Genomic DNA, 13,773 nt, shown 5'->3' with positions numbered 1-13,773 from the left:
CAACATTCAGGACAGAATGACATGTTTAACTACTTCAAAACACCAGCAGCCTGAGAAAAACACAATCTGTTTTCCTCCAGCTGCTCCTGGACTACATGAGACCCCCGTCCTGTCCGGGAGGTTTCTCTGACATCAGCTGCCTCTCATCGGTCTTTTAAAACCAAACCAACAGATTTAGAGTTTTCCTCCGTGTGAAGGAGCAGGAGGACAGAGAGTTTCCTTCCAAAACGCTTCACATCCACTTTGAATAAAAATGACCTGCAATAAATTCCTCCATATTTTTACACTAGGGATGTTTATATCCTCAAAACCAACAGTTTGTGAGCCGAAGTCTTGAGTTTAGCAGAACTTTCCTGTCAAATGGTTTGGATAATTGAACAGTTTCACCAATAACTTTTATCCCATCTCCACCGTGCAATTTTTCCACGTTAAATATGACAAAAATGTGTTTTCGGCAGCTGGATAGAAACCCACCCCACGCTTTCCCTCCCAATATGCAAATTCTGTCCACAATGACAGAATCATCTGGTTTCATTTGCTCTCTGCCCTGAGTCTCATCATATACAGCTGATCAGAGATGGGGACTTGAGTCAGACTCAAGTCACAATTTAATTTGCTTGAGACTTGATGCATGAAGAGAACCTTCATGAAGCTGCTAACAACGAGTCCAAACTGTCAAAATATGTGAAAACGATCCGGAGAGCGACCAACGTATTTCTCTCCGCGACCCGGAGAGCGGCGGCACCGACCGTTTCCCCTCGGCGGATCGTCTTCTACCGAACTCTACTGTTTACGATCCGACCCGACCGTCCGGAACCAGATCACTCCGCCGGGAACCGCCTTTCACCCCACAGCGCTCTGTGCTGCGGCAGAGAGAAATAGTTCTGTGATTTCCTGATTAGTGAAAGTTGCGTAACGGAGGAACTGAGTCTGTTTCCTCTCGACTCTGTGGAGACACAGACGGCTTCTCTGGAGATATTCTGACAAACAGTTTGGACTCGTTGTTGCAGCAAGAGGCAGCGGAGCTTCAACTGACAGCTGACTGGAGACAATACTGTCTGTGGGTCCAACAACTACAGACAATACTGTCTGTGGGTCCAACAGCTACAGACAATACTGTCTGTGGGTCCAACAGCTACAGACAATACTGTCTGTGGGTCCAACAACTACAGACAATACTGTCTATGGGTCCAACAGCTACAGACAATACTGTCTATGGGTCCAACAGCTACAGACAATACTGTCTGTGGGTCCAACAACTACAGACAATACTGTCTGTGGGTCCAACAGCTACAGACAATACTGTCTGTGGGTCCAACAGCTACAGACAATACTGTCTATGGGTCCAACAGCTACAGACAATACTGTCTGTGGGTCCAACAACTACAGACAATACTGTCTGTGGGTCCAACAGCTACAGACAATACTGTCTGTGGGTCCAACAACTACAGACAATACTGTCTATGGGTCCAACAGCTACAGGGATGAAGAGAAAAAGATCTCAAATCACCAAACCTATCCTTTAAAACTCAACCTTTTTTTTTTCCTTTTCAAGAATTTTGGTAAATCATTTTAACATAAAACACTACATGTATACAACATTTCTGTGTATCAAAAAGCTAGAAAGACGCTACATTCTTGTTCGGCAGTATGGCAACATTTCTCCGTGCATAGAAGCTGCTGTGCTCAGGTCCGTCCGGCAGGGGGCGCCGTGTTCAGATCCGTCCGGCAGGGGGAGCTCCAGCAGGGGGCGCTGTGTTCAGGTCCGTCCGCTCCATCAGTCCGCTCTCTTTTATGTCCCAGGGTGGAGAAATGAGTCTGTGTTCAGTTTGGGTGAAATAGCCCTTTGTCGCTGCTCCAGAGTCAGACGAAGCTCCTCTGAACAGCAGAGAAAAAGAAATGAATAAAGAAAAAGTGAGTCTGTGTCGGAGGAGTCCAGCCTGAGACCTCGTAGGCCCAGACGTCTCCAGGCAGGTCCAGGCGTTCCTCGAGCTGTCTGCTCCGTGTTTTTATTCTACTTCCTGGTTCAGATCCCGCCGGCTCCGTCGGACCGTCCTGATTGGTGGGTTCTGGTTTACGTCCAGCGGTGGAGGACCAATGAGAAGGCCAGAGAGGCGGAGAAGACGGACAGCGACAGGGAAATGGCCGCCGCCCCGCCGCAGTCCTTGGCGTCTTCCTGTTGTGGGAGAGAATTAATTATTAATATTAATATTAAAATAGAATCTGTCGACCGGTGAGGCTGAGGTAAACAGAAAGGTAAACGTGGACAGACACACATACACAACATATGAATTTCTGAGCATTTTTATATCATTATTATCATTTTATGCTATTTACTAATTATTAATGTATTACTAAATCTTTATTTTTGTTGAAATTACTTTATTACTGTGTCACATCTGTCTGATACCTCTTACTATAATGTATCCATCTTTATATCATAAAGATTTAGATTGATATCTGAAACTGCAGCAGGTGAAGAAACAATAAAAAGCAAACAGGTAAAAATATATTTTCAGCTAAGCATTAAGTTACGACCATAGAAACATCTGCAGCATCCATGGTACACTGTAACCATGGAAACGCAAACAGATGGAGTCAGATTGTTGTTCAGCATCTAAGCAGCGATCTAAAGTTTGTTTCTCTCTGAATAAATGAAAGTCATTTTGTAAAAATCTTCCATGTTTCTAACTTGTTAGCCGAGTGTCTGCAGGAGCGTCTTTCTTAGATGTGAAGCAGCGTCTGTTGTTCAGAGACACCTGACCTCATAACTTCACCGGCCAATCAGAGCTGAGTATTCAGCAGCTGCTCTGTGTAGTAAATCAGGTTAAAATAGTGATGATCTGTCTGAGTTGAGGTGGTTTCTCCTGACCGGCTCACTGTTTATTCAGATTTGACACTGTAGGACTCTGTCTGGCACTGAGCCGGAGGAGGGGTGACCTCTGACCTTTGGGTGGTAGGCGTGGCACGACTCCGGACGCCGCCGCACCTTCTGGGACTTCATCCTGTTGCACTTGACTGTGGCGTTATGTTCACCGCCGTTAAGAAACACAACAGCAGCACAGCGAGGGTCAGGTTCACACAGCTAACACACACACACACACATCCACCAAATACCAAACTCTTTAAAAGTAACACCGCTCCCCCTCCCCCTCCCCCTCCCCTGTTCCCATGGTAACCAGTGAAGGATATATTTGATCTCTTTGGGCTCCAGCCGGATGGGTCCGTACTGGCGGGAGCAGTCGCAGTCGGCCTGAGTCACCACCAGCACCAGGTTACTGTCCGGGACCTGCTGCACCACAAACATCCTGCAGCACAGGACAGCCAATCAGCAGACAGCTCGCAACTCATACAAAATAACAGCCAATCAGCAGACAGGTCGCAACTCATACAAAATAACAGCCAATCAGCAGACAGGTCGCAACTCATACAAAATAACAGCCAATCAGCAGACAGGTCGCAACGCATACAAAATAACAGCCAATCAGCAGACAGGTCGCAACTCATAAAAAATAACAGCCAATCAGAAGACAGGTCGCAACGCATACAAAATAACAGCCAATCAGCAGACAGACATTCAACAAACAGTTAACAGCCAGTTAACACACAACTAGTAATCTGTTAACAGATCATGGAAAATCAATAACAACCAATTAATGCCCAATTTACAGATAAGTTACAGATGGTTTACAGCTAATTAATAACAAATTAATATACTATTAATTGACTAATAGCCAATTAACAATCAATTACCAACCAGTACATAATACATTGACATTGTTTTAAATCTATTTTAAAAAGTTAGTTATCATTTAAATGGATTTAAACCTGTTTTAAAGTGTTTGAGTTGTTAAAATTGATTTCAACTAGTTTTAAACAGGTGAAGTCGTCATTTAAATTGTTTTAAACTGTTTCAGGAATAAAACAAGAACCTGCAAGAGGAGACTGAAGAGACAGAGGCTTCATGACCGGAGATTCTCACTTTGCCACCAGATGGAGCTAGCGTACTTATTTTGTGTGTGTGTGTGTGCGTGTGTGTGTGTGTGTGTGTGTGTGCGTCGTACTTCTGGCAGCGTCCACACTTGATGAGGCTGTTGGTTTCTCTGATGGACGAGTCGTACATGAAGCCGGGGTACGCTGTGTCGCACGGCAGCATGGCCTCCACCTTCTTCTGCTTATGAGCTGAGACAGACACACACACACACACACACACACACACACACACACACACACACACACATTAGTATACCTGTGAGGACTTAGGATTCTTAACCCTAAACTAAATTACTAATCCTAAACAAATGAAGTGACGACCGGCCAAGTATCCTCTCTCTCACTCATTCACATACACTCACACACACACACACACACACACACACAGATGCTCTACTCACATGTATGATAGCCGGCCTTGGCTGAATGGATGGAGATGGATCACAGATGATGAAGATGATGATGAAGATGTTGATGATGATGATGAGGCCGCCATTTTAATGAAGGAAAATGATAGTAAATGAAACATGAGTGAGTGATGACATGATGATGGAGAAACAGAAAACATCACAACATCTGACTGAGGCCGGCTCTCTCCTTTTGTTTTATACTTCAGTTTCTTCTGTACTTTGTCTTTTGCTTCTGCTGCTCTTGCTGCTCTTGTTGTTTTCCTGGATTCGTCAGTAAGAAAGGGTTCGTTAAGTCTGGTGTAACGAGCCACGCTGCCCCCAGCGGAGCAGAAAGTGCTGCTGCTGCTGCGGTTCATGTTGTCGTCACGCTGCTGCAGCAACTGATAATGTCAAACTGTCACAGCTTTGTTTTTGTCTCGTTTTTATTTTATTTGGCAAATAATTGAAATAATTCATCCAGTAAATAATTCTAAAGTAAATATAACTACCCTACCTTCCCTCGACTCTGATTGGTGGGGACTCGAGTCACATGACTTGGACTCGAGTCACAAGTCTCAGTCTGCGTTCTTGTGTCTCCATGTCCTGCAGAATGTGTCTGACATGATGATTAAAGTCTGAAGAACGACTCTAAAACAACAGAACGCCGAGGACGGAAAAAGGTCCAGGAAGTTTAGCCTTCCAGGACGGAGACTCGGCAGACGAGAGTGAATGTAAAGAAAAGTTCTCCCATGATTCATTGGGAGAACGACGCATCACGTCTCAACCGCGCCGCAATCTGCAGCACAGAACAGATGGGAAATTAACAGCTGTGCGTCTGAATCGATCGCAGGACGTCAAACACAGTGAAGACGCTTCTCTGGTCTCTCTTTCACGAGAAGATCGTTCTCGTGAAAGAGAGCCTGGGAAACTCTGCTGACTCGGTGTTCTGTGACTTGATATTTAGTCCTGGTTGCTGTGAAACCTCTACAGACCGCAGAGCTAGAGACCAGGCCTCAGTCCGATCTAAGTCCCGGCTGTCTGATGGATTTTGCTGCCGGCTTACCGTCCACAAAATAATCCGAGTGCCAAAGTCCACAGAGGTTAAAGTCCAGCAAGAACCTGACAGGAGAGGCATGATGGGAAAACGAGTCGTTAATGACAAACTGCACAGAGACAAACTTAATCAAACAACATCCAGTACAGTCAGTTAGGTGATCACAGGCCAGTCACACAGCAAATATAAAGATTAGTATTCCTAAACACTCCATCATTCAACACCTCTAAACCAGAGGATCCAGTCTGTAACAGAGCCAAGGACTTCAGTTCCACCATCATTTGGTTTATTTTTGTGCTGTTTTTTTTAGGAGTAGGTGCCAGGTTTTTTCCAGAGGCAGGTATTTCATTTTGGATTTAGACTCTTCATATTTATTTATGTGTATTAGACAGAGAAGCTGACACTCACATCAGAGCGTTGGAGAAAATCCATCGCAGCAACGCCACGATGCCGTAGAAAGGCTGGAGACAGAGGAGCAGCGGGTTAGACACAGAAATAACTAGAACTGACTGTAACTAGAACTAACTGTAACTAACTGTAACTAACTGTAACTAACTGTAACTAACTATAACTAACTAATTACTATAACTCAATGTAACTATAACTAACTGTAACTAACTGTAACTAACTATAACTAACTGTAACTAACTGTAACTAACTATAACTAACTGTAACTAATTACTATAACTCAATGTAACTATAACTAACTGTAACTAACTGTAACTAATTACTATAACTCAATGTAACTATAACTAACTGTAACTAACTATAACTAACTGTAACTAATTACTATAACTCAATGTAACTATAACTAACTATAACTAACTAACTAATTACTATAACTCAATGTAACTATAACTAACTGTAACTAACTGTAACTAACTATAACTAACTGTAACTAATTACTATAACTCAATGTAACTATAACTAACTGTAACTGTATCTAACTGTAACTATAACTATAATTACCTCTAACTGTAACTAACTAATTACTACAACTCAATGTAACTATAACTAACTGTAACTATAACTATAATTACCTCTAACTGTAACTAACTGTAACTATAACTATAATTACCTCTAACTGTAACTAACTGTAACTATAACTATAATTACCTCTAACTGTAACTAACTAACTAATTACTACAACTCAATGTAACTATAACTAACTGTAACTGTAACTAACTGTAATTACTATAGCTAACAATAATCATAATTGAATTGAACTGTAATTACCTATAACTAACTATAACTAACTGTAATTACTTATAATTAACTGCAACTAACTGTAATTACTATAACTAACTATAACTGACTGTAACTGTATCTAACTATAACTATCTGTAACTGTAACTAGCTGTAATTATTTTAATCCTAACTCTAGGTGTAACTGGTCTCTCTCTTTCTGTGTGTGTGTGTGTGTGTGTGTGTGTGTGTGTGTGACTCACGCTGAGCAGTGGCCGGGCGCTGCTGGCATGATGGTGGCTGTTCTTGCACATGGCCTGGTAGTCGAACAGAGAGACCCTGCAACACAAACCAGCTCACATCAACTTTACTCATCCAGCACAAAGAGCAGCAGAGTTAGAAATACCAAAATTAAAAGATATTTCAGATTAAAGCTTCATCTCCGTCATGCTTGTTGATCGCTGACAGATCTACGATGTTAAAGTCCAGGGAAAGAGCATCATGTTATGAGCAGGTGCAAATGTGCGGCCGGATCCACAAAACGTCTAAGTAAAAAAAATTCTTAAGTCCTATTTTTTTCAGAACTTTAGTCTTAACAAAAAAGATCAGAAAAGTTTATATTCATGAAGTATTTTCTTAACTTTCTCTTAACTTTTTCTTAACTCGTCTTAAATTTGTTGCAGTTAAAAAGTAAGCCTCTAAATTAATTTATTCAAACACACATTTTAGACAATTAAGTAGGTATTTCAAAGTATTAATAGTTTTACTGACTTTAGCTAACTGGCTGTTAGTCTATATAAGTTGGTTATTAAAGGTTTGCATTAGTTGATATTGTTTATACTGTTAACGTTTTCTTCTTAAAGCTTGTGGGAGTGGATTGAAATTTCCAACCTATCAAAGGTAAAATTAGACTGAGTGCATTTATGTCGTCTAAGGTGCTTATTTAATTATTGAAAACAACATTTCAGTCCTTTTGTGTGTTTTTGCCGGTGGCTCACTAAGTAATATGAAACCAAGAGAAGTTCATAAGGGATGAGACTGATCTTCAGAAAATATAAACCTGAAGAACTTCTAAAATGTCTCCTTAGGTAACTTCTTAAGTTCTGTCTTAAGAGCTTTTCTGTGAATCCGGCCCCAGATGAGTAAACGTCGCTGGAAGCTTTTCCCCCAGCAGGAGGTGACAGAGAGACGGAGAGAGAGCGAGTCTTACTTTTTGTACATGCCCATCTTGATGAGCGATGCCATGACCGACCCGTCCACTTCACCGAAGAAACGTCCGACCTGCAACAGACATTTAGAGGGAAAAGTTTATGAGAACGAATCCGACCGCTCTACTGCTGCTGCTGCTAGAGGAGGGGACTCGAGTCACATGACCTGGATTCCAGTCACATGACCTGGACTCCAGTCACATGACCTGGACTCCAGTCAGACTCGAGTCACAGTTTGAATTGCTTGAGACTTGACTTGATGCATGAAGAGAAGACTTGAGACTTGACTTGACTTGGGTTCTGGTGACTTGGGACTTGACTCTGACTTGTACTTTGATGACTTGAAAAGGTTTCTAAAGTCTTGACTTGAGATCTTGTGTTTGTGTAAATGACTTAGATTGAAAGTGATGAGATTTGTTCCAGCGGACGACTGAATTTAAATTCTGTTTTCTGAATTTGTATGGAATGATTGAATTTATTGAAGTTGAAACTGATCATAGAAATCAAACTCATGATGCTCTTACCAAGTTTTTATCCTATTAAAACCATATTGCATTGAAAAGTCCTAGATATTTAGTTTTCTTTAAGATATTAAATTGATACTGGACTCTTGATTTGTTCTGACTTGACTTGCTGTTCTACATTTAGACTTGAGACTTGACATTAATGACATGGACTTGACTTGGTAATCTACATTTAGACTTGAGACTTGTGCTTCAAGACTTGAGACTGACTTGACTTGAGCAAAGTTGACTTGGTCACACCTCTGGCTGCTACTAATTATAAACAATAAGACAACAATATGTAAGAGCCAAACAATAACCAGATGAATCAAAAGTGGGGTTGCAGAATAAAAAAACGACATGAATAAAACAGGTCAAAACAAATGACACGACAGCCTGTGTGTGAAACTGTATGAAACAGAATTAGAGGATGCCAGTCACAGTTTTGTGTGTTTCTCGTCTCCTCGGCCGCAGCAGAGCAGTCGCTGAATTATTCAGACTACTTTGTCCGAGCAACACCGTCCAGGTTTACAAGCTGCTCTCTGTCTGCTGTATTTCAGTCTGGAGGGGAATCTCCCAGCAGCCCCGGAGCAGGCGCCGTGTTTGCTGAGCGCCGGCGGACGGATTCCTGCGCTCAGTGAAACCCGACGCTCCGCTCGCCTGACAGCAGCAGAGGGGAAACGCACCGGAATGAGAAGAAAATAAAAATAATAAAAAAGCTAAAGATACTACTTCCAAAACTACAAGTAATACATTCATGCAGACTTGTGGAATTAGAGGCAACTCAGGTTAATCAATCAAACTGCAAAAAACATCCATCTTAAGTCATCTAGTCACATATTCAGCCTTCAGATCTTATTTCTCTTAAACCCAGAGAAACATTCTGCAGTGAGGAGAGATAACTCCACTTATCTCCAATGCAGCTTCACTTGTTTCAGGAGTTTTCTAGAACAGAGTGTCAGTCTGTTGAAACCAGTCAGAATAAGAAATGAAGACATAAGAAAATGACTCTTGATTCTACTAAATTCTTCAAACAAGTTGATTTGCATTGGAAACAAGTGAAATTATCAAACCCCACTGACAGATTTCCTCACTTGTTTTAAGAAAATTACGATTTAAGGACTCAATAACAGACTAAATGACTTTTTTTTGCAGTGTATCAGAGTTGGACCAGATCCCATTTCTAGCTGAGTATCGGCCTCAGGTATCGGTCTAACCTGCACACTGCTGTGAACACTGACCTGATGCAGAAATGAGACCCGGCCATTGATCAAACAGACATTTCCTCTGCACACAGCCTGTGTTTTGCTTGGTCACTCTGCACATTAGAGCAAAACTCTCTGGGAGGTTTTTCTCTGACCTATTTCTTGAAGTCAGCACTGCCTCTATTTCTCCGGTGATTAAATATTTACCGTGCTCGGCAGTGTGTGCAGCCGTACCTCCGCGCCCGCTCGCTTCAGAACGGGGGGTTCTGGGTGTTTCCACAAACTTCGCACACAAAAGTACAAACCTCAGCAAAATGTCCAAGAAGCACTTCATCATAATATCTGCTTAGTAAGGCTGCTGAGCGCCGGAGACATGCAAATAATGAAGAATGAGCATCTACAGTAAATGTGTGGATTCTTGGTTTAGGGTTACTGTATGTTAGAACTTAGTGTGAGTGTGCGTGTGTGTGTGTGTGTGCGTGGAAATTGCATCTCCTTCATGGTGCATTTCTCCACCAATGTCACCTGACTCCTGCCTATTGACTGCAGCTAAATGGCGTTTAGAGAACATCGTGATTTAACAACAAATCCATCATCAGATTTCCAGTGCAATAAATAGAAAGCTTTCAGGTGATGACCTGCCTCTGGCGGCCATCTTGGAGGTCCTCAGCTCTGTGGACAGCTGACTGTGTTTCTGTCGTCTCAACAGAATTGAACAGACGGTTAATTTCTGTCTGTTTCTGACTGAACTGATCATTTCATCACTGATCCATCTGATTGATTTAGTGTTTAGATAATGTCAGCTTGTTAGCTAGCTAACCATAGCATCTGGTCAGCTAACATCACTGTCTTGTTGTTAACACATCTGATTAGCACACTAGCTAACGTATCTAGTAGCGGCTAGCATTAGCATGTTCACATTAACATCAGTGTGTTTGCCGGCTAGTTAGCTAGCTAACAGTTTGTTCAGGTTAACTGAGCTGACTCTTCTCAAGCTACAACTCAGAGTGTTTTGGAGTAGAGACTAGGGCTAAAGACAAGACAGTTTACTGTGTCACAGTAACCAAATCCACCTTATCACACTATTCACTTTTACTGAGAACGTTACTGAATGGATCTACAGCCACACCACAACAAGCTGACTCAGCTGCTCTCTGCTTCTAGCTGCTTGATACAGATTTACACTTTATTAACTAACACACAGTTCTACATGTTCCTCCATCATGGAGACAGACGCAGTTATGATGAGATTTGTGATGCAACAAAACCTCTATTTACAGTAATGAGACACTGACATCTACCGTATCAGTACAGCACTCTGACACACAACACAACCTCATTTACAGCAAAGGGACAATATGGGACATTTAACAGACAGTCAGCTGTGCACACACACATTCAGCACACAGCGAGTGAATCAGCAGCTACAGTTGGAGGTCCAAGGTCTGACTGACCGCTGGCGGCCTGTCAGGTGTCACGGGGTCGAGGGACGAGAGCTAAGCCTCATCTGGCCCCAGCAGGGACACATCTGGACCGTCCCGTAACCTAAACCTCACAGGTTCCACTCTCACAATGCTCACTCAGTGCACGTCAGGACCGAAATGGAAATGGAAATGCACGAGTGGGCAGGTTTGCAGGTTTCAGAAAGTCAAGTTTGAGACTTTTTAAAATTTGTAATGCTGCCTGGAACTGGATTTGAGACCAATTTAAAAAACAAAATCAAGAAATAACAGCAGCCTGTTTCTGACTGAACATAACTGATGAAAGTTATAAAAGTAGAAATGTGCAGAATAAGAAAAAGGACAAATGGAAATGATACGGGCCGTACGTCTGTGTTGATCAAAGCAGATGTGATGAAAATAAAACCTGCTCATCACATTGTTTTAACTGTCCTGTATTAATCCAACAGTCAACATGCATGTGGGTCAAACTGCAGTAATGTGACACAGCATCAGGAAATCAAACAACACCACTGCTGCTCCCGATCACATCTTCTAGTGAAACAAAACATTTAATTTGTCTTTCTTTCCACCTCTGCCTCCACTAAATATCACTGAATGTAAAGAATCTATCAAAACCTCTCTCTGATTTTACATCAAAATGAAACTTTACCTGGTCAGACAGGAGACATATTAATACTTTTTAAGGCCGTAAATTTAAATCATTTAATTTAAGACTTTTTCCGACTCTTAAAGACCTGCAGGCTCTCTTATCTGAGCCGGGACAGACCTCCAGTCTCAGTGTGGGAGTGAGAGCGTCCCACAGTGAAGTGAAGAGATAAGGTTTTTATTTGGCTACTAATGCGCCTCGCTGAGATTAGGACCAGAACTGTCCTCAAATCCTGTGAGCCGTCCAGATGTTGTTTATGACCCGATCCGCCTCCTGAGATCCAGACCAGAGAAAACACTGCAGCACGACGCTCCGATCTCAGTCTCACTCTAATGTCACTGAATCAACTTCTTTGCTCCTATGGATTAAACCGTAGGAAATTACATTTGCAACAGAGTCTTAAAATCTTTGTGCAATGATCCTGAACTCTGAACCTGATACAGTTCAGACCAGGTTCCTCCTCCAGTAAAGGATTCTGGTCCAACAGCAGGAATTGTTCTGGACATTTTCAGTTGTTGGTCATATGAAAAGTTTAGCTAACGCTTCAGTTAAGCAGCTGAAACAGTTACCTTCAGGTTAGCTTCAGGTTCAGTAAATGAAAACTTGTTGTCATGAGTTGGGAGTTGAACCATCTGCCCCCCGACCTCCGACCTCCGACCTCTGACCTCCACACCCTGACTGTCCACCGTCAAACATACTTTCTGCTGGGAAACGTATTTCTTTTTTCAATTTTTTATTGATTCATTCATACTTGGGCTGCTATCGTTCCCCTTCCCCATTCCCCCTCTCAGGCTTCTTCAAAATAAAAATAAATAAATAAAGAAACGCATTTCTAACACTTCTCCTGCACAGCGTTCCTTATTTACATTTTAAGACATCGAGCTCATTTCATGACATTTCGGAAGACCGGCCTCACATTTCAGACTGCTGTGTGTGCAGCAGCCAGAAGTCGAAGCCACAGTCCTTCCTGTGTGAGGGAACGGCCTGGAGCTAATTCATGCAAATTCAGAAATCTGAATAATGTTGCAAGAGCAATAATAATGTTACACCAATTCATCTAAAATGCATGAAGTGAGCTTTTCACTCTCGTACTCCATACCTTTCTAATCCAGGCTCAGCTCAGGAAAAACTCACCACCCTGTGAGCTATTAGCTGGTTCATGTGCACAGACAAAAAATCATTGGTCAGTAAGAGGGAACTGACAGATACTAAGAGTCGACTCTCAAGCTTTTTGGCTTGTTGGTAATCAGCCAGTCGGAGTCCTGTTCTGTTCTAAACTCTCATGTCTGGGTGGTGAAAAGAGTCGATGTAGCTGGTGAGTTTTGGGACAGATGGAGCTAGCTAGATACCCAGCGAATTGTTGTCGATGTTGACTGGAGATGTTTCCTCACTCAGAGCTGACATGGCTCTGTTCAACACGACTGTACAGTCTCTCACAGTGTTAAACTCTGCTGGCTGCGGGCTGACATTTATTCATCCTGGAGGGAAATTCAATCATCACAGCAGCAATAAACCTGAGACACAACAACATAAAGCGCTGTTATAAAAGATTATTGAAATTAGAAATGCAGCGTTCACCCGCTGTACCATCACCCAGCCTACTGCCATATCAACATATGACAGTCATCACACTGAACGCTTTGCCAACGCTTTTTAAACAGCAGAGACACCAGGCAGATGAAACACTGGTTTCCTTCCATCTGTCTCCTGCAGAAACACAGCGTCTGTCAACCTGCTCAATACACACTTTGGAAGTGTGACAGGATGATGAAACATTACAACAACAACCACATATACCTTGGATCAGTGTTGTGCCAGTGACACAGTAAAAAGACATTGTGCACAGAGTATCGTGTATCATACATGATACTCTGATGGTGTGGCAAGAAGTGTTTGACATTTCCAAAACCCTGTATCTCCATTTTGGAAAAGAATGTTCAGGCGTTCTCTTTTAGTCAACCAAGGACTGAAGTTACATAACATCCTTTAAAAAGTGCCATCATTCATTTGGTTTAGTTTTATGCTATTGTGCAAGAGGCAATGTCGCTTTTTGCATTTCTCCGCTGTTGGGTGAAAACCTCATATCTCCAAAACTTCTGAGGAACAAAGAAAATCTGCTTTGTTTTC

The 13,773-nt window shown here is 42.2% G+C and overlaps 1 protein-coding gene across 1 annotated transcript in view; it reads right to left on the bottom strand.

Moving 5' to 3' along the window:
- Nucleotides 1-2,074: 2,074 nt before the first annotated feature.
- The window catches only part of LOC139931520 (voltage-dependent calcium channel subunit alpha-2/delta-4-like), a 72,817-nt gene continuing 61,118 nt past the window's right edge, over nucleotides 2,075-13,773 (bottom strand). The window contains exons 32-40 of the mRNA XM_071925041.2: nucleotides 7,832-7,902; nucleotides 6,885-6,960; nucleotides 5,845-5,897; nucleotides 5,446-5,501; nucleotides 4,395-4,415; nucleotides 4,065-4,182; nucleotides 3,193-3,308; nucleotides 2,948-3,030; nucleotides 2,075-2,176 (exon numbers count right to left, since the gene is read on the bottom strand). Of these exons, the coding sequence (XP_071781142.2) occupies nucleotides 2,075-2,176; nucleotides 2,948-3,030; nucleotides 3,193-3,308; nucleotides 4,065-4,182; nucleotides 4,395-4,415; nucleotides 5,446-5,501; nucleotides 5,845-5,897; nucleotides 6,885-6,960; nucleotides 7,832-7,902 (696 nt within the window). The remainder of the gene's footprint in view (nucleotides 2,177-2,947; nucleotides 3,031-3,192; nucleotides 3,309-4,064; nucleotides 4,183-4,394; nucleotides 4,416-5,445; nucleotides 5,502-5,844; nucleotides 5,898-6,884; nucleotides 6,961-7,831; nucleotides 7,903-13,773) is intronic.

Source organism: Centroberyx gerrardi, chromosome 4 (assembly GCF_048128805.1).
Source record: "Centroberyx gerrardi isolate f3 chromosome 4, fCenGer3.hap1.cur.20231027, whole genome shotgun sequence".
Classification (NCBI taxonomy): domain Eukaryota; kingdom Metazoa; phylum Chordata; class Actinopteri; order Beryciformes; family Berycidae; genus Centroberyx; species Centroberyx gerrardi.
Note: the sequence above shows the minus strand (reverse complement) of the source record. Positions and strands in the feature narration are given on the sequence as shown.